We start from the raw sequence: 20,830 nt of genomic DNA, 5'->3' as shown, positions 1-20,830 counted from the left end.
TTTTTTGCAATGGAATCATCAATTTTTTACTGGCGTGGAACTTTATCGTTGATCCTACACCCCATGAACAATTAAAGCCTTGGAACAACTAAAACCTTTAGCTAATCTGAATTCCTATTTTTAAAACATGATTCAGAAACTTAAATATTTTTTTAGTTCTTAGGCTGGAATTGGAATCTCCTGTCCTCCCGCTAACAAAATATATTCCAACAGCCAACCAACCAACCAATATCATCTGACACCACACATCTCATCATGTGACATAGGGATGTGCGGGGTCAGACCATGTTAGTAGGCTGTTGGAATGTATTTTGTTGCAAGGTTATTGGGACCCAACGAGTGACACATTTTAAATTTTGGGTATAAAGATAAATCACCCCAAACTTAGATACAAATATGGAAGTTTAGTAGTTCACGTTTTGATATTTTTTTTATTTAGTTGGAAAAAAAATCTAACCACTAAAAGATAACATCCCGAAAAAATACACAAAACTCAATTTAATTTCGAAAAACTCCAAATAGACTTATTTCATCACATCTTCACATGAAAAAATGTACTGGAAGATACGTTTTAACCAAAGTCTTTAGACTGTTAAGATCTAAATGCAAAAGCTCACATTGTCTTTTTTACTATCAAATCTGCCAAAAGATCCAAGGTTCAAAATATCGGCACATACCAACCAATACATATCATTCCGGGACCCCTCCAATACGCCCCTACAGTGGGTGCATCAAGAGTCTGACTGATTCAGGGCGTAGAAGAGACCTAAACCAGCTCCCATGAACCAGTTGCAAAAAGAAAAAAGCACCAAAAGCTATATCAATTCACCTAATACACCCGTACCAATATATCGGACATATCGATATTTTAAACCTTGAAAACATCATTCAAAAAAACCTTGCCAAATGATAGCTAAGATAACAGAAAAATGGTTTGAAAGGATCTGATGACTCTGATCCATCAAAACTTCTCACTGAACGTGCTTCACACCGATCCCCCCATCAATAAAAATTTTTAATTACAGAGATTTCAGATGCACGGCTGAAACGTACTAAAAATCCGTCTAAAGCACACTGCGAGGAACAAATCCAATCCGATCTCATCCTCCTGAGTTTGGATTTACTCCTCACCAAGTGCACCTCACACCGACCTCACAGCACGTTTCAACCGTGCATTAAGAACATATCCCTATGATTCTATGAATAAAAAAAAGTTATAACGACGGAGGAGACGTTTCAAATGCACAGCTGAAACATGCTGTGAGGCATGCCAAGTGAGGAGCACATCCGATCTCCTAAATCCTAAACAAGTAAATCACAACGCAATCTGTTAAAAAAGTTGATAAACATAGCAGCACCAGATAATGTTAAGAAAGCTTTCAAATTTCAACAAACGAAAGACAATGGCTGGTACTTGTCTCCTATGAACATACATTATAAAATTATTCCTCCATGTCTACATGACCTTAAAAGGGTTAGCGTCCTTGGAAAAAACAGAAACCCATAAATATACAAAATTTAGAAAACATCTCATTGTCCGACGACAACACCACCACCCATCGCCCAAAGAGGTCTAGTTCTCGGTCCAAAAAGATGATATTAGACGCCTTTTGTGCCAAACGGGACCTCCTTCCCATGGACTTCCAAACAAGTATAGTAGTAGTCAAACAGAAGAATAGCGCCTACTCTGAGCCTTGCATGGGAAGCAGAAAATGTCCTTGAGACTGCAAAATTCAGAAAGTAAATTCATCAATCTTCAATCCAAGCTCATAAATCTGTTATCTTCCCTCCTATAACAAGTAAATTCACGCAACACGTGTATATTACATGGTCATGCAGGAGAACAAACTTAAAAAAGCATATATAATACATGCTATAGGGTTACATGTAAATTGAGAGGTGTCAACTAAAACCAAATTGCAAAAAGACCATGATATGAATCTAACCATTTCATATAGACTCTAGATTTTGTTCAAAAGTCTAAAAAGATAAAATGACGACTCATACACCAATATGCCTTTGTACACTAAATTTTGCAGTCAACAATGATTTCAAACCAACTTCCCAGATAACCAACCAGTAACCGGCGAGCTGACCATGTACAAGGTTTTGGCTGGCTCAGTTTCTAAAAGAATTGCTCTGCACTTGACTTATACTATATACACAGCCAATCTAATCCACTACACACCTCGCTAGAAATACGAGATTGCTAAAAGGAACCATATATAATTTCAAAAGTACACTACAGTATTAAATCCAAATCCAACCAAATTCAGTATAACTAACATTCATCCACAATCTACTAAACCATTCCCCCCAACAATGTATTGAAGATTTAAAAACTGAAAAGAAAAAAAAAAACATCCATATACAAGGAGCCTTGAACATAAAAGGGACATTATTGGAGGGAACCTTGCAACAATAAGCTGGAGGCCCCCCCTGAATTTTGCAAAGCTTTCACCAAAAAAAAAAAAAAAAGAATTATGTAAAGCATAAAAGGATGATGAGAAATGGGAATAAATCGGAGAATGCAAGTCAGGGATGTCTCAAGTAGATCATATATTCAAGGCCCCACAACTTGGGAGTATTGAAATGACAAAAAGAGCCATTACGCAAAAATGATTTCAAAGCCATCTTCATGACAAAATTTGTATACAGCCCTACACTATTAAAGTCCCCTAAAACCTCATTTTTCTAATCAGTAATTTTGGTAAAAATAAAGGAAAAGGAAAGAGAGTAACTACAAAGAAGAGAATTATCAACAAATCATCATCATCATCCAAGCATTATCCCCACCACATGGGATCAGCAACATGAATCCCCTGTTTCACCATTCTGTTCTATTTAATGCCATATCCATTGTAAAACCATTGGTGTTTAAATAATTTCCTACTACTACATGTCCTTTCTGGTTTACACCTAACCCTTCTAGCCCTTTAATTCACAACAAATCACTTCTTATGAGCACTGTTGATGGTTTTCTATGCACATGACCAAACCATCTTAGTACTTCATCATCTATTGAGCTACTCCTAGGTTCCTTCAAATGATTTAATTCTAATCCTATCCTATCCAATTTTTCCGCTCATCCAACTTAGCATATGCATTCCTTCCACGCTCATTTTTTCAACATGTTTTTTAACTGCCCAACACTACTCCATACACCATGGCTGGCCTTACAACTGTTTTATAGAACTTTCCTTTTAACCTAAGTGGTATTTGCTTATCATATAACACTTTTGATACCCCTCCATTTTGCCCATCCTGGACTAATTCAACAACATTCTCAATCGCTCTTTTGTTATGAATTGTGGAAACAAGGTACCTGAAAAGGTCACATTGACTGAACTTTTGGTCTCCATTCCTAAGTGTACCCTGATTGTACTCCTATTATTATTAAATTTAGGTATCATATACTTTGTTTTAATCCTAATTATCTAAACTTTTGTTTCTAAAGTTTCCATAAGCTTAATTCTGTGTTTAATCCTTCTTTAGTTTCATCGATTAAAGCAATGCCATCAGCAAACAACATGCACCATGGGACCCCTCCTGAATATGTTAAACAACTTATCTATGATTAGTGTAAAAAAAAGGGCTAAGTGTTAAACGTTGGTGAAGACCCATCATAACTATAAAACCTAATGTCTCTTCCATAGATGTTCTAACATGGATGTTGCACCCTCATATACACCTTTAATTAGGTCTATATACCTTTTGGAACCTCTTTATTTTCCAAAACCCACCATATTATTTCCTTCTAGCAACTCTATCATATGCATTCTTTAAATTAATAAATGAAGATCCCTCTTTTTCTATCTACACTTTTCTATCAATGATCGCAAAAAAAAAGATAGCTTCCATAGTTGATCTCCCTGGAATAAACCCCTCATACACATTTTTTTTTCTCAATTATCCTTTTCCAAAGTTTCATAGTGTGGCTCATGACTCATGAGTTCAATCAACAAACCAAATGTAAAAAGAAAAAGGCTTGAAATGCCACTTTTTTTTCTAAACCCACAATGCTGGAAAACCCCAATAAACAAACTTTATTCCATTGTGCTAGCTGTTAGGCACCCAATGCAGGTGTCATCTTGTTACCCTTTCCTTGCTAGTAAGTTAGCCTAGAGGTTAACTGATCTTGTTACCCATCTAGGCATCTAAAAGATCATGAAATGATTGTCCCTACTAGTCTCACCACAAAACCACCTGAAAATCAGCCTTTTGTAATATTCTAAAAACCATATTCTGATATTCATATTGTAAATTGTAGAGAGAATTCAATCAAATTGAATAAAAATTGTTTCATACGTTGCTGATGAAGAAAATATCATCAATTGCAAGAGTATTCCTGTTTTCTAAAAGAACATTATAAAAAATCAATAATATAAATGAATTGAATAAAAAATCCAATGCTAATTGTAAGACTTTTTAAGAAAAGGATTAAGATGTAAGATACGATCAAAACCTTTGGAATTCATGATTTGAATTGTACATCATTTCATTAGTAGTAAGATTTTGACAATAGGTGCAACTCAGGTACCTAAGTCAAATTTTACACTGCATCAGGGCCATTCAAAATTTAACAAAAGCTAAATCCAACCCACCCAAGTTGTACCTAAATATGGCCTCAACTGCGAACAAGTGGACAAAAAGGAAAGCAATGGTTCATGGAATATTAACTAGTGGAATGAGAGGAGAGTCTATTCTTAACGCCCACAATAGACTGATCACAAGAAAACTAAATGCCATGACTGATATGCTTACCAAGTCAGGGACAACTGATATGTGTTGTCCAATCAACACATTTTCTTCTGTCTTTACTAATTTTGTGTGTTTATATACTAATTTCTTCTTCTTCTTCTTCTTCTTCCACCTTTTCTTTTCTTCTTTTTCCTAACAGAAATAGGGGTTCAGCCCCTATATTTTTTGAATTTTCTTTTCTTTCGTTTTCTTCTCATGAGTATGTTGGAATATGTTGATTTTCTATACTTTAACATGAAGCTCATACGTTTCTTATTAACATTATCGACACATTTTCTTCTGTCTTTACTAATTTTGTGTGTTTATATACTAATTTCTTCTTCTTCTTCTTCCACCTTTTCTTTTCTTCTTTTTCCTAACAGAAATAGGGGTTCAGCCCCTATATTTTTTGAATTTTCTTTTCTTTCGTTTTCTTCTCATGAGTATGTTGGAATATGTTGATTTTCCATACTTTAACATGAAGTTCATACGTTTCTTATTAACATTATCGATATTTATTAAGGAAATGTGATTATGGAACCTAATTATCAAAAAATATATATATGATTATGGAACTTGGGGAAATACCCTAGGATGCATGTTTTTACTTAAAAAATCCATCGCCTAGGCGACAAGGCACTCTCCTGTTGTCTAGCCTCACCTTGAAAACTATGCCTACAAGGCAACAATCTACCTGTTAACATGTTAACTGACCAGCTGCAATGTTTTCTTGTTTCTTTCAAGATTTAAATTTGCGTTTCGCTAAAACATCATTGCATTGTAGTTTCATGCTTCCGTATCACATTGGGGTTTCACACAATGATTTAAAAGGCACGCCTAGGCGCACAAGTGAGGCGCATTTTGGGGTATGCGCCCCATCGAGGTCCTAATGTGCCTTGCACCTCTGCCCAGGCATGTGTGTTTTTTAAATTTTGCACCTTTTACTTTCTTTCCAACAATCCCCTATTTGCCAATGTTGTTCATTCATTCGTTGCAATAAAATATCTTCTTAAAAGAAAATGAAAGCTATAAAATCATTATTTTTTATGTGAGAAATTAAAATTTCAAACCCTAACATAGACTTGTTCAGGCTTGCCCCAAGGGGCGTGGCAAAGGTGACTCATAGAATCAAGAATGCAATATATGTTTGCTTTATATGTTTGCTTTTATTTTTAAATTTTCATTTGGATACACTTTACATGTCATGTTTATATATTTTAATTTTAGATAATAGGTTTTTAAAACATTTATTTTAAAATTTAGGTTTATATTTTTTATTAACATTATGTTTAATATTTTTTGAAATTTTTGCTTTTTTTTTTTTTACTTTTTGGCTTTTTTTTGGCTTTTTTGACAATATTTTTTATTTTTAGCTTTTTTTTTGTACTTTTGCACCTTGCTTAAAAAGGTGTGCGCCTCACCTTGTGCCTGAGGTGCAAATTGGCCCTTGTGCTCGTAAAACACTGGGCTCACCTAAATGCCTTAAGGCTTTCTAGAAACTCACTTTTAACAGTAATAATATAACATTTAAACTGGCTTCCTGTGAAAATATTTAGTTAAAAGAAAACAAAAAAAAAAAGGTTTTGATAGTATCGAGAAACCTGATACACATGTTTGTTTGTATCGGGTGTATCGATACTTTGAACCTTGGTTTCTATCACACGAATGGGTTGGCTTATGGGTCAGGGATGAGAACCTCATGCTGAATATCAGGTTAGATTAGGATTATGGTTGAGGTTTTGATTGAGTTGGGCTAAGGTTAACCTCAAACCAATCCAATCTGACCCAAGTTGCCATCCCTAACCTCCCATGCACATCAACTTGGTTAATGCCATGGAGGTTAACAAACAACCTAGGTTAGTAAATTACCGCTTAAGAAATATATTGTTTAAATGCATTTCTAAAACCCAGTAAAACATGATTTAAATCTACAACAATAGTCATGTCCCAACTTTGTAATCCTGATATTCCTAGCTCACCAATCTTCTGTAAACAACAATATCATGCTTTGCAAAATCACATCCTATTGTAGTTTCATCAATTCACTGCATCACCATTCATTAAAATGAACCAATTACAAGCTCTTGACTAATGATGTTTAACTCAAACTTTCACAAATCTGAAAAGGATACTAGGTCATCATGGTCCAACCAGTACATTGACATCATGTATATAACTATAAAAAATTATAATATTATAAAATATGTATAAGTTGTGGTTTGTTTGCGTGTGATTTGATGGTAATATGATATTCTTTTCGAGGGGGAGATTACAATTCGAGTCTCTCTGTTGTCAGTTTTGAACTTGTGATAAAGCAACAACTTGGAAGGTTGTTGAAAATTGTTTAGGTTAGGATAGTTTTCAATGGTTTGTCCGAGTTAATGGCGGGTCATCTGGTTTTTCAAAAAAAAATTGAGAACCCAAGGTTAAAAACTAGAAAGGCCACCTGTTACCGGTTCTGACAGTCCAACTGTCAAGTCCAGAGTCTAAAAAATGACTCTTGATGCCAGAAAAAAAGAGGAAGAACACTTCTGAGATTTTTGCTTCTTTCCAACATAAAAGACCCTATTAACATGAAAGCTGCCAGAATCCAAAAAATACATGGAAAGTACAACTATTTTACTTCTTATAAGGTCTATCACTATGAAGAATGGTATAGACATCACATGGGATCGTGATACAACACAATCACTTTTTTTATTAATATGATATAACACAATCATGATGCTACCACTTATACTTGTAAGCCAACAAGATGATCATGAGGACATGTTTTCAATTCCAAACCGACTAAAACTATGTTTTTCTGCAAAGGAAATGGAAGAGCAAAAACAAAATCTAAAGAAAGTAACTGTCCTTAGTTTGGCTGACAAGGGAAATGAAAAGAAAACTATAATTTCTCTTTGTCATCTTTTATTTTCTTTCTCAAAGATAGAGAAAGCATATGAAAAGAAGAAAACTAACCCACTCTCTTCAATTGTCCCAAAAGAAAGTCTTTATTCTCTTTTTCCTTTTCTCTTTCTTTTCTCTCATTTTCTTTGCAACCGCACTATGTCAAAGAATAACATTACTGTGATGTGACAATCAATTTATATTACAGTGCACGAAATCAATAATTTTAACATTCTAGATATCGCTTACAAAGACAAACTTAATTTGGTCATTAAGTGAGTCTGTTGCATCTTATGTGGCTAAACAATTGAAAATAAGACAACCATTTCATGAGATCAGCCAAGTCACATAAAATGTTACATCACCAACCAGAAGGGCATAATAACAAAGCCCTTAGAAAATAATCATAACATGGTATAACCTCCAATGACTTCCAAGCATGGAAAAAATCTTGAGCCAACGGACGGTGGCTCAGTTGGTAAGTTCTCTGGATGGTTGTAGGGCGACTCGGGATCAAATCCCATTGCCACCAGTATTGGAGGGGTGTTATAGGTATGGGGATGTGCTAGGGATACCCCCATTGTTTTAGCCCCATGATGCGAAAAAATTGAAGCAACAGTAGAGCATTAAATCTGAAAGAGACGGAGATGAAAACATTACTTGAGAGTTCATATAGTTCGAGCCTTGTGTGAAAGACCCCTGGTGAGAAATCTGTCAAATTTAGTTACCAAACTCAGAATGAAGATGATATTAAGCTTGCGCTTATAAATTTATTCCGTGAAATCTATACACAAGGCTAACAATAAAGAAAAACATATCTGATGAAGATTCTATTACCTGGGCATTTGGAGCCTGTTGAACTCCAACTCCATCTCTTTTGTCTCCACTCTTGGCAGATCCCTTAGTATCGCCCTGCCAAAAGCCGTATCAAATTAATTTACAGAACAAACTTATTATCCACTATCAAATAAAAAAATAGTAAAAATATCAACTCAAAATAACAAATTAACAAAATTAAAGAAAAGCATCTTACCTCCATCTGCAATATCGCGTTCAACCCAAAAAGTCAACCAGGAAGAAAATTTTCAATTTGTCAGTTTAAATTTCTCACTTCTCGGGTTAAAAATATAGGGCAAATATTAAGAGAACCGAACGAAGGCAATACTTACTTCTCTGTACCTATTAAGATACACCTTGAGCGGATCAATATAGTCTTCGAATCCTAACGTAGCCATAGCCCAGAGAAGATCATCCCCATTAATCGTCTTTCTCTTCTCTCTCTGGCATTTATCGCTTGCCCTACAACAGACCCAAAAATTAGGTTAAACAATAAAACCCTAACCTTCGAAATTAATAATCACAGAAATCCGTATCATACTCGCTAGTGATAAAACTAATGAACTCCGAAACGCATTCCTGTACAGTTTCCTTGGCATCTTTGGCGATCTTGCCGTTAGCTGGAAGTGTCTTCTTCATGATCCGGCTGATATTTGCGATGGGAAGGAACCTATCTTGCTCCCGAACGTTCGAACGCGGACTCTGCTCACCGCTCTCGTGGCTGCCGCCGCCGGGGCTCGCCGGAGCGTCGGCCATGACCGTCGAAAACCTAGGCTGGCAGGGCGAGAGTTGTAGAAGAACATCAATGGAAGAAAAAAACCTAGCTTTTCAAAGTACAGAAACCCTAGCTCCACCATGGCCATAACTCATACCAGTAAAGAGCGGGACGTGGAGGGAGAAAGATAAAAGCACAAACTCACCTGAGACGGAAGGAACGAAAGATTTGTATTTGGCGCGCGTCGAAGAAGAATCGGTGGATTTTTTTTCCTCAAAGAGGAGATCGGACGCTGGAGAAGAGAGGAGAAAGGAGACGACCGAGATGAGAGTTTGAGCCTTCACTTTGTTTATCTACACCGTCCGTTCTTCGTTTCCTTTTTATAAGCCTCTCCGCTGTTGCCAACGACATGTGCTTCTTTCCCTTCGGCAGCTTCGGGGGATAAACTTCTCTGCAACTCTCCTACACTTGTTACATCTATGAAACCCCCGCATCTCCGTCCAGTTAGACACGACGGTGATTGATCTACTCTATAATGGTGGTGGGTCACACGATAATAAATCATTCGACCATAGGACATCAGTACATCGCTAATTTTAGCGTAGATTGCCTTTTTTTATCTGTATTAGCGTTGCACGAAAGAATTGTAAAAATTCGATAAAACAAAGCGTCGTCTTCTTCTTGCCAAAAACCGCTCTCACTGCATTATAGGAATCCATCTCCAATTCTCCACCGTCCGTATAGATAATTATTAACTTTGCTGCCACACAGTCTTAGCGCAGGGCTAAAACCGGACATTATGGCCTTAGATGTATTTGCAATGGCCCCGCCAAGAAGTCTTAAGGTGGGCCATGACAACACATCAAAGGGTTGTAGCGGTTTTTATGGTTTTGATTTAAAAAAAAAAAATGGGCAAAAAAAAGGAAAGGAAGAAAATTTGACTCGAGGCGAGGCAAAGACTGGACGGTGATGACAGACAAGCATCACATAGTGAAAGTGGACCCCACTGGACATCACCGTCTCATCAAGGTTGTACGGATATCAGTCGATAATGTGTGAGGAATCGCCCAGATCATCAAACCGGTCCATTGACGGGGAGACAGCGTGCCGCGTAGCAAGAGCCACCGGATGGAGATGCCTTGCCTAGTGCCTAGTGCCTACCCTACCCTAACCTTTTTGATGGGCGTACCAAAATTAAATCGGAAGGCAGCGGGATTTGCTTGGACGGTAAAGATCAGCAGAGCACAGATAGGAATAAGCGAATGATTGTATGATGACTGACGCGGCACAACCGTCGGTATGGGAGTCCTCGCACCGTAAACTTTCTCAAAGCCTGAGAAAGTAAGAAGAACACACCAGAAGAAGGGACTACGTCCTCTCTCACCATCTGTGTCTTGGATGATGCTTCCAAGTGTACAGGGCCGGTGGTGGTCCCCTGAACCCACGGCCGCAGGCCGCTGCAATGCAGCACTGCCACCTCCCCGAACGCCGACCGCCCTTGCACGTCTCTCTTTCCTCTTCTTCGTTCATGTCATCATTCCTGAATAGGCAGCTGGTGAAGGTGAACCAAAATGGAAATTAGGCAATCCAAGGAAGCGAGTGAGAGAACCAGGATGATGGCACAAAACCTAACCCGTTATCAGACGCTACAGAGAACTGGGTGGTGGTTAAGTGGCAAACTGAGCAACGGTAACATGTATGCATGTTGGATAGAAATGGACCCATACCTACTTCCCCCACCCATCCACAACAAGGCCGCAACTTACCTCTTTTACTATATTCAGTCTAGTCTACTAGTACTACCAATACCAGGAAAGATCAACGTGACCACTGTACAATTTTATTAAACTGGAAGAAGATCCCTCTAAGAAGAGAACAAACGACCAGAAGGGAGCATCATAGTGTTGAGACTTGAGACGGCCAATAAATCGTTGGGTGGGTGGGTCCTGGAACTATCTGGTTTTATAACACTTTCTGTACAGTTAGAAAGGGAATATGCCGGCATGGACCCCATAGTTCAGGCATATCTTTGATAAAAACTTTTTGAACAATCATTTTGAAAATGTGTCCCGGTGCCTTCAATGTACCCCACAGTTCATCCAATCATTTTGTCTATCAAAATCTATAGAAGAGCTCAACAACAATATCAAACACATTACTGAATGAACAGTCTATAACACAGACATTGTTTCCTCTCTCAACAACTACAGTATAGAAAATTGTAATGTCTGCATAATATCCTAATAGCTAAATATGGCTGCATGATATCTGATCTCTGAATCATGAACTGAACGCAGCTATAACTTGTTTTATTAGGTAAATCCATGAGGCAGTATAATAATGCCTTGTATCAGAACGCTTGAGAATAGGGCTCGGACCAGAGGTTACCAAAGCACCTTACCAAGAATACAGAAATGCAAAAGCCACTGATCCATCAAACAAAATTACTTACAGGTCTTCCTTCAAAGCCTGCTCTCTCCACTATCTCTCCCTGCAAAGATAACATAACCAAAAAAGATGCAAATGTAAAAACTACAACAGTAGACCATTTTCTTTTAACACTGGTTGCTGACACTGCCAAGAAGAAAAGTGAAATAGGTATCAGCATTTGGCTTGCACAGGGTTCATCTTATTTCTCTACTTTGATATTCCTCATTTTCAGGGATGTAATCCCTGCTTACTGTACACAAGCCCACATCTTCATGATCACAAAGTGCAGCTACTTGTTTACCTGTATTTCTGCAGTAATAAGCCCTGGACCCTCCTGATGTTCACATAGAAAAAGGCCATTAGAGGTTGGTCTGGTTGGAGCAGTAGAAATCCTTAAGCTAGCTACCAGAATAAATGAAAGTGAGTTATACACACCTTAAACCGCTTCTCTTCCCATGATAACTCCTCCCAGGTTTTTGATTCCAACAGTTCCCATGAACTTGGAACCCGAATTGCCTCTACATGCTGCACAAGTCTCAAGCTATCTGCAAAGCACATTTTTCCAGCTTCAGCCATAAAACGTGCCATCAAGTTCATTCCAGATAGAACTTTGTTATGGACGCATTCGTTGGGAAGAAGTACCGCCGCCGGCAGCAGCAGTGACGTGGTGCCCTCATCGGTTTATCTAGCTCATCCTATCTTATCCTTATCTTATCTCATCAGTTTTCTTATCTTAATAAGGATTAGTTGAGTCTGATCTATCTTAGGGAGCTTTATCTTTATTGAGTAGGGAGTCTTATCTAGGAGTCTTATCTATCTTATCTGTAAGCAGTATAGTTTAACAAGGAGTCTTCCTACAAAGAGGACTCTTACCTCTTGTAATCTCCTATTTAAGGAGCTGAGATCATTGAATAAAGGCATCGAATTTCAGTCAAGGAAGAGTGAAAGGAGAGTTAGGTGATCTCTTGGACAAATCACCCCTTAGGACGCCAAGATAGGTTCTGCAATAAAGGGGAGGAACAAGGGAAAACAGGAGGTTTTCCCCGTGGACCGACCCGTGACGAGATCCTATTCTCGAGCCCATAACAAACTTGAATGAATACACTCTTCGTATTGGTTCAGTAGGTAATAGAGTGCTTCAGATGCGACTCATCCATGTTGATTTAATTCTATAGGCAACACCTTCTTTTTCTCTCTTTATCATCTATAATCAAGATCCTCTTCAATGTCCCCCCAGGATGCATTGTCTAACCAAGATTAAACAATTTTAATTGTACTCAATTTCCTATTCCTAAGTCCTATAGAGGACCATTACCAAAGGTTGATCCCATGCATATGGCCATATGGGGTCTTGGGAGAGGTGGACTCGATACAGACCTAATGTTTGGCATTTTTTTGTACAAGACAACTTCCAGGCTTAAATCCACATTCTCATGCTCTTCAACCTGAAATTTTACCATTGTACCAAGCAATGGCTCATTGCTATAATTCCTCCTCCTATTGCTAAGTTTGCACTACAAATTTTCCTAGTACAATATATCCTTAAACATTTTCGTTTTAAAGCACGTTTCATTAGTTTTATCTTTTCATATAACCCAAACTTACATACATAACAGAATCAATTTCATTCAATAAGAAGAAACATGGTACCAGTGCATAGAAAGAAGGAGGAAGGGATAAACTTTCTTAACCCCTCCCCAAGTGAAAAAATTGCCACAAAGCCCAGAATAAACTATTTCTCCCCACCCCTTGTTTAGCAAGGGTATCAGCAAAGGCATTTGCATTTCTTCTGACCCAATTACAAGTCACCTCACCTCTATCCCTTGTAACAGTTTAATGGCTTTCCACTTCTCAGAAATATAGCACCACTATCCAATCTCCTCTTCTTTCTAGAGCCAGCTTATTACTATTACCTAAACTCTATCTCAATCAATACTATTCCGTCCACAGTCAACATACTATGGACCAACCACCAGTGGATGTATATCATTTCTTTTTTTTAATGAATGTGGATGTATACTCATTTCATCCATGATTAAATTCGATTACAATGTGAATGATGACTAGGCAGGTTATTACTGAAAATAATGCAAGGCGCTATATTGACAAAAACATGTCCATGGCAAAACCCAACTCTAGATGTAGCAGACTGTCTCCTTTACTTCAATTCGACTTTTTAAACCTATACCCCCCCCCCCCCACTTTGCTCTCTGAACCCTAACTCTGAAACTCCAAAAATGAATTCCCAAAAAAAATCCAAAAAGGAAAAAAAAATGCTCCAAAATTATGAATATTCAAGAAAAGCCAAGAAAAAAGCAAAATGAGAGAGAGAGAGAGAGAGGAAGGAATGTAGTAGAATGTTTTAGAACCCTCTTTTATAAAATCACATTATTTTTAGTTTGCTCCTTTTAGTCAAATACTTCCTAGAAAATTCCCGAGTTTGTCATTTTCTAATGGGAGTTGAGTTTTTTTTCCTTTTTTAGAGGAAACTCTACCAATCATTTTCCTTAAAATTTTCCTAAAATTGCATCACATTTTGGAAATTAGATTTGGCATGCCATTGCTTGATAAGTGGAAAACTAGTCAAGCATTTGCTATAGTTGGGAGAGGTCCTCAGACATTTTCATTCTTAAAAACTTAGACAGTGTATGATAACATTCATAGGGAATGTTTCTGGTGTTCTATAGAGCAGCAAACAATTGTGTTTCTGTTACTGGAACAACAGAAATGTTCCACAGAAATTCCATAAAAAACACTTTGAAAAAGACCAAAAACTCCAAAAAGCAAGAGATGACACGAAGAATCAAAGAAAATACACTTTACTTCAAAACTGATTGCAATACTTGCAGCAGAGGAAAGAATGAGCAATATTTACTTGTAACAAATGCCTCTTCCCAAAGTTCTCGCTCTGACCATGAGGGTGCAACTTCTCGAAATGGGATTCCCTTGCTCGAGCATATCCTGCATGGAACTGAAAAATATAACATATTCACATTAAAAGAACTAATCAAGTGTTTCCAGAGATCATAGAAATCCAAAGCAGTTCATATTTGTTTATGGCAGAAAAGAGCAGCTTTAGAACATATTCAGATGGAGATTGCACTGCAGACCAGGTACAATTGCCATAACATCTGATAATTTTGTAAATAAATTGTCAAGACATTTCATCAGATCAGACCAAAGTAAGCATCCCAAAATATACTGGAGTCTGTAAACACCAAAACCTAACTAGGAATGACCATTTAATGCTTATATTTGGCCACAGAAAGCGTCCAGAAAAAAGTTTAGTCTATAAACACCAAAATCTCACTAAGAATGGCCATCCATTTTATTTCAAGTCAATAAAGGAAGGTTTCTAATGGTTATAGAATAAATGTCCAGCATTTATTGCTTATGCTTGAGCATGCATTAGATTATGTAAAAGGATTTCATAAGCCTAACTGTAAGTGCTAAATCAGTGATTGGGGTTGAGGCCTTCAGAGTTTGGATGAACATGTTGGTTTAGGTATTGGAAGCCTTGGAAAAAGATGGGGCTTTATAAAGTGCAGTTAACGTAAGCTCGATTTGCATATTTAATTAGAAGAATAAACTTGTCAGGACATCATTTCAACTTTCTTATGAAATCCATTCCTACAGGAAGTATCTGTAATCTTCCTACTAGCATAATTACAATATCACCAATAAGAAATTCAGGAAAGTTAAAAATAAATAAAAAGCCTGTTCAGAAAATGATGTCAAAAAGAGAGTGCATAAAGTCAATAATCTCCTGATGAAAGTATGTGATACAGAGCCTTGTGAGAACTCAAACGAGATTTCAAAGAAAAGTAGAACAAAATTGAAAATATTCTGTTAGATCCGATGTTTGTCATAAATCTAGAAAAGGAAACTAGATTCATGAGAGAGTAGCAACAAAATACTTTCCATATGGGACATAATACTTGTTTATATTTTGTTCAGCTTTGTTCTTCTTGGTATATTCTCTCGTGTATAACCCTTTTCTACCTATATACAATACATATCAGTTACCTTCTCAAAAAATACCATAAAAAAAGCAGAAAAAAAAAGAAAGAGAGAAAAAAGATACAAGAAATTAGGGCTTACGTTAGGGTTATTAAGAGATTATGATAGGGAATTAGCATGGTAAACTGCTGTTCTCATATTAGTCTGAAATCTAAACAGAGATTAGGGTTTAACCATATGCAAGGTTGAGAAATACAATTAGATGGTATGCTTCTGGCTGTATCGCTTTGATAGGGAGCTTGACAAAGACAGCTGACTCAGGTTGATATGGGGGAAAAGATGTTTGCCTCAAAGTGTTAGCATTTTATGTGCCTAATGTTTCTTGATAAGGTTCTTACTTTTTATCTATGATTGGTGAGAAGGTTTTTAGTGTTGAGTCTGTTGACCACCTTAACAGCAGGGCTAGGAGAATAAAGGGCAGCCCAGTGCACGAGGCTCCCGCCAATGTGGGGTCAATGCATAAAGCAGCTTAAGAGTCTGTCAACATCCTTTTTCTCTTCTATCCAACCAGTTCCTATTGGCAGCCTAAGAGTCTGTCAGTTTCCAAAAACACCCATATCCCTGCCCCTTCCTATTCCTAGGTGAACAAATGTGTAAAATACTCCCCTTGGACAACCTTCTCTTGGTCAATTCCCCAGTATCATCAAGGATCTCAACTACCTCATCTCTAGCCTCCAAAGAGTTCTAACATTTAGACATTATGAAGGGGCCTCAATTCTGAACTTGTCATGTCAAGATGCTGGGACATTACTGATTACTTTCCTGCCAACCCATCTACCACATGGGTATGAAGTGAAGGATATCTAAGACCATATGGATTGTCCTACACCCACATTCTAATAAATCCAGGAGTCCATTGACCTGAGAAAGGCCAATGGACCCTCCCCTCCCCCCCCCCCCCCCCTACTCCCCCAAGAACATGCCAAATAACACTAGTTGGTTGGGAAGACATTGTCAAAACCATCCTTCTTTTTGGTCCTCTAGAAAACTACTGCTCTAAGAATTGATCAAGTTTAAAAGAAACAACATGAGTCATGAACCCACCAAGCACATAGAAAGAATGTCCTCCTATGCAAGAACAATGGTCTCATCATATATGCAATCAATCTTTAATATTTAGGGTGCATTTGGTAAGAGTGCAAACACTAAACCAAAGTGAATTTGCACTCCGGTTCAGTTTTGCAGGCACTTGGTAAGAAAACGTTTTTTGTATTGAAAATGACAGTAATTTTGTTTTTCTAACATGTTTACATTCAAAACGTAAGGAAGCAAGCTTTGCACTCAAAGTTGGTCAATGTGAAAAATGGTAGGTTTCAGTCTTGAAATTTGTGTTTGTACCCACCATAACTGAATACGCTTGGTATGAATACAAAATATAGCAATGCAAAACCAAAGTTCGTATTTTCATGAACCGCACATACTTGAATTTGCAATTCTTACCAAATGCAACCTTGTAGAAAAACAATTGCCATATTTTACGACAGGATGTTTATTGTCCCTTTGCTTTCATGAAATTGCTACTAGCTAGTAGCCTACCACTGTAAGTCCTCCAAGAAGCTCTTCAATAACCAAAATGGAGTAGGTAATTGCAGCCACTGGTACAGAAACTACTTCTGAATGATTCATTTATTTTTATTTACCCAAAATAACGTCATGGTAGGAGATTGCATAGGACAGGGTAGGGGTTGTGATATGCAAATGGAAGTGCACTCATATAGAGGTGTAGTATGGTCAATGGCAATGCAACTCATATCTTGTTTATAAGAAAAATGTACAGCAGATCATAGGTAATATTTTCGGGATCCTAAAGAAACAAAAATTATTACATTGTATACATATTTCAATAAAAAATTCAGTTAGTGATCAAAAGAAAAGGAAAGTTATCAGATTTTCCATTGCATGAAAAAAAAAAGAGGAATTATACAATCATCTACAGGTTTCAAATCAAAGAAAACCCCAGGATTTTCCTGGCCATTGATTTGTAGTGCCAAATGTGAAGGATATAATAGAAAGCATCAATAAGCAGATCTGTAATTCTGCAATGAGAACAAGTAAACAAGTAACTTACTCAAGTACAAGCTGTCGTATGATGCCTGGAAGGAGACCATCACTGACAGGGGCAGTCTGTACTTCAAAAGAACAAAAACTTTTGTGATCCAATAGATCTTTCCTTGTACCATCTTTTCTTTCCTGGACACACGTGTCATCCAGTTATACAGTTATGACTCTTCTTTTGAACACAAATTCCTAAACATGGCTTTTAGAATCCATACTTCATAGGACCCAAACATGACACTTACAATTCATACTTCATAAAACATCTAATTGTGCGATCCTATCAGCACCAAAAGCATGTTACCTAACAAATTGCTAGAAAAGGCGTGTAGAACTTGCAGGAAGTATTAATTCACCATATTAAATTTTGAAAAGGTTCATATATACACACAGTTGTTGATAGCTGTTGGTTGCTCGACACTTCTATTTGTTTCCATAGAAAGGAAAACGAAATGGACAAATAGCGTGCAAATTTATTTCCCTTCTGGAATTCTGGTTTAATCAGTTATGATGAAAGCCACTGAGAGCTTAACTCACCCTGCGGCAAACAACGAAGAAATTCGTGACACAGCCTTCAAGTATCCGATCACCATCATTTGATAACAACAGCTCAGTAGCCCAAGGGGACCTTAACTTATCCAAGCATTTCCTAAGCCTGAGTAGGAAACAAAAATCCTCAAATAACAACCTGAAATATCAAAATAGAGATAAAACTCTCAAACAATCAAGACAAAAACACTCACCTTACCCAATCCGAAAACTTGGCTTTCGCAACATCCCTTCCGCGACCCACAACAGCTAATTGCGCTGCATTTGTTCTAACACCAAAAGCAGGTGGAACATAAATGCTAACATGCACGTATACATCAAGAAGACTAAAAATCCTTTCTTCTTCGTCTCTGCCATCTTCTTCATTTAATTTGGTAGAATTGCCACCTACCAATGCAGTAAGTGCCAATTCCTCTCCATAATTTCTTTCTTCTAATGCAATTGGTAACACTTCTGTCAATGAATTGTTAACAAGAGATCGAATTGTGGGCTCCCACAATGACAAGGATAACGATGAAGGAACCCTAGTCACTAGTGAAGCAAATAAGAGTTCCGGTCTAGATTCATAGAGAATCCTTGCTGATTCTGCAAGTCTGCGCAAGTGCCTCTCCCAGAATAAGAGATATGAAGCATTGTTGTGCGTGCGAGTGGTCGTATAAGCACCTGGTTTTTAATTTCAATTTCATTGAAAGAGATTAAAATTCAAAACCATTTCCTAGAGGCTAATTAGAACTCAATCACCAAATTTTTCTTTTTTTTTTTTTCTTAGCCAATACTTTGACCCACCTGGATGGTTTTCGAGGAAATGCGAGACAGGAGGAACGTCAGAAGTGCGGGAGACTACGCCATTGACAACCAAAAACCTGCAACTTGACATTCTTTTTTTGTTTTTCCTTTTGGGTGGACGGAGAATGAAATTGATTCGCGAACTTTGTTGCACCAGCTTGGACCGTTCATCAACTCATCAAGACAGCAGGGCTGGGAATAGGGCTGCAAACGGTATCCGATTATCCGATTTCGAATTCGAATTCGATCCTGCTCCGAATTCGATTTCGATCAGTTTATAATTGGATCAAATATGGATTTGCCCCTATTCGATCCAATGCGGGTAAATTTCTTAAACAAACCTTATGGATCTGCCCTACTGTTTGAAAATTGATTGATGTTATTTTTATATTTTTTAATAATTGACTAGCTTCATACATATGACATAAATTTTATTTAAAACCCAATTTTACTCTTACCCTCTCCTTCGGAGGGTAATTTCAGCACTCCATTTTGTAGCAGCAGTGTTCGACGATGCCATGAATGCCATGAATGGCTGATCTGAATTGACTTCAAAGATATCATAGAGAATAACCCGGAAGCCACATCTTAGGATGGTTATCCAAATACCGGTTCAGAGTAAAATGATTGAGAAAAACAAAGCAAAGAACATGGAAAATATGAAGATGCCATAATAATCGAGCTTCACGATCTTAGTCTTGTCCTGAAAAGCGAACGCTACAACAAAGGGGAATACGCCCAAGTTGTATGTTTGAGTGTCAGGTTTGGTTTGATGGATGAGGAGAGAAACAAGGAGGAGAGAGATTACTTTTGCCGCCGCTTAGGAATGGCAACGGGGGGCGGGTTCGGGGTGGATTTAGGGTAGGAATCATATTTCTCGTTTCCCACTCTGATTCTAAAATTAACTTCATCCCCGTCCCTGATTCCTATTTGGGATAAAATTTGTCCTCTATCCCCAATCCCCGATGGAGATGGGTTCCTCATGGGACCCAAATTCCCAAAATGTTTTCAAATAACATTATTTTTTTCTAAGAAAAATAAATTTGCTTAAAATAAATAAAAAAATTAAATTATAAATAATGTTTAAAATATATTTTAATATATATATTATAATTGGCTGGGACCTCAATCCCCATCCCAACCCCAACTGAGGATTCCTATTAATCCTCGTCCCCGTCTCCGCCCTACCAAAACAATCTCCATTCCTATCCCCATCGGAGGAAACTGTCGTTGCCATTGACGCTCTCCGGGAACGAGGCAAGAGAGAGAGAGAGAGAGAGGCCTAAGCTCACGACCCAACTGCTGAGTTGTTGAGAGTAGCCCAAAGCTTGCGACCGAACCACTAAAAGCAACTCACACAACACTGTTTGAAACTAACTCAACTGCAACTTCTAGAGTGGTGTTTCTCCTTTCTTGGACACCACTGCTACTCAAATCTGCATCTATGTCTTCATAGCTGCCTACCTCATCTCAAAACCCAGATATGGACCTGGGCACGCGAAGACAGATCGAGGAAGATGAAGGGGAACGAGATGAGCTTCCGATTTGATGTAAGGGCTAAATGGGCATTTCAGCCCTTCTGTTAATATTTTAACGGTAATGGTAATTTTTTGAAACAATAAGGGTAGCGCCAATCAATTTTCAAACAATAATGGTACACTTAGTCAATTAGCTAAATCATAAGGATAATTTAAGAAATTTACATATGCTCATATATACTTAAAAGTTATATTATATATGTGATTGAAATTTATTTTAACATTTTATTTTCACTAAATTGTCATATGTTCAAGTTTTATAAAAATA

At 37.5% G+C, this 20,830-nt stretch overlaps 2 protein-coding genes across 8 annotated transcripts; both read right to left on the bottom strand.

Moving 5' to 3' along the window:
* Positions 1 to 1,362: 1,362 nt before the first annotated feature.
* Positions 1,363 to 11,316, bottom strand: LOC148868294 (nuclear transcription factor Y subunit B-1-like). Its single transcript, XM_088968956.1, has 7 exons — positions 9,390 to 11,316; positions 9,011 to 9,243; positions 8,802 to 8,931; positions 8,666 to 8,671; positions 8,470 to 8,544; positions 8,293 to 8,343; positions 1,363 to 1,724 (listed from the first exon to the last, which is right to left on the bottom strand). The coding sequence occupies exons 2-7, from the start codon at positions 9,223 to 9,225 to the stop codon at positions 1,683 to 1,685; spliced, it is 519 nt and encodes a 172-aa protein (XP_088825082.1). The 5' UTR covers positions 9,226 to 9,243; positions 9,390 to 11,316; the 3' UTR covers positions 1,363 to 1,682.
* LOC148868293 (D-aminoacid aminotransferase-like PLP-dependent enzymes superfamily protein) lies at positions 11,308 to 19,195 on the bottom strand. Of its 7 annotated transcripts, none has more exons than XR_016107076.1 (8): positions 19,025 to 19,195; positions 18,433 to 18,901; positions 18,227 to 18,344; positions 17,703 to 17,758; positions 14,490 to 14,585; positions 12,050 to 12,159; positions 11,916 to 11,948; positions 11,308 to 11,675 (listed from the first exon to the last, which is right to left on the bottom strand). XR_016107076.1 is itself a non-coding variant. In XM_088968952.1 (8 exons), exons 1-8 carry the CDS (start codon positions 19,113 to 19,115, stop codon positions 11,619 to 11,621), a joined length of 1,020 nt encoding a protein of 339 aa, XP_088825078.1. In that variant the 5' UTR covers positions 19,116 to 19,193; the 3' UTR covers positions 11,308 to 11,618. The 7 variants fall into 7 exon arrangements, 5 of the variants coding, with proteins under 5 accessions (XP_088825078.1, XP_088825077.1, XP_088825081.1 ...); XR_016107075.1 differs by having other exon boundaries at positions 17,703 to 17,824; positions 19,025 to 19,192; XM_088968952.1 differs by having other exon boundaries at positions 14,490 to 14,575; positions 19,025 to 19,193.
* Positions 19,196 to 20,830: the final 1,635 nt, after the last annotated feature.

Source organism: Nelumbo lutea, chromosome 2 (genome assembly GCF_056320005.1).
Source record: "Nelumbo lutea isolate HS-2025 chromosome 2, American lotus-T2T, whole genome shotgun sequence".
In the NCBI taxonomy this organism is placed as follows: domain Eukaryota; kingdom Viridiplantae; phylum Streptophyta; class Magnoliopsida; order Proteales; family Nelumbonaceae; genus Nelumbo; species Nelumbo lutea.
The sequence above is the reverse complement of the archived record's forward strand: the minus strand, read 5'-3'. Positions and strand labels throughout refer to the sequence as shown.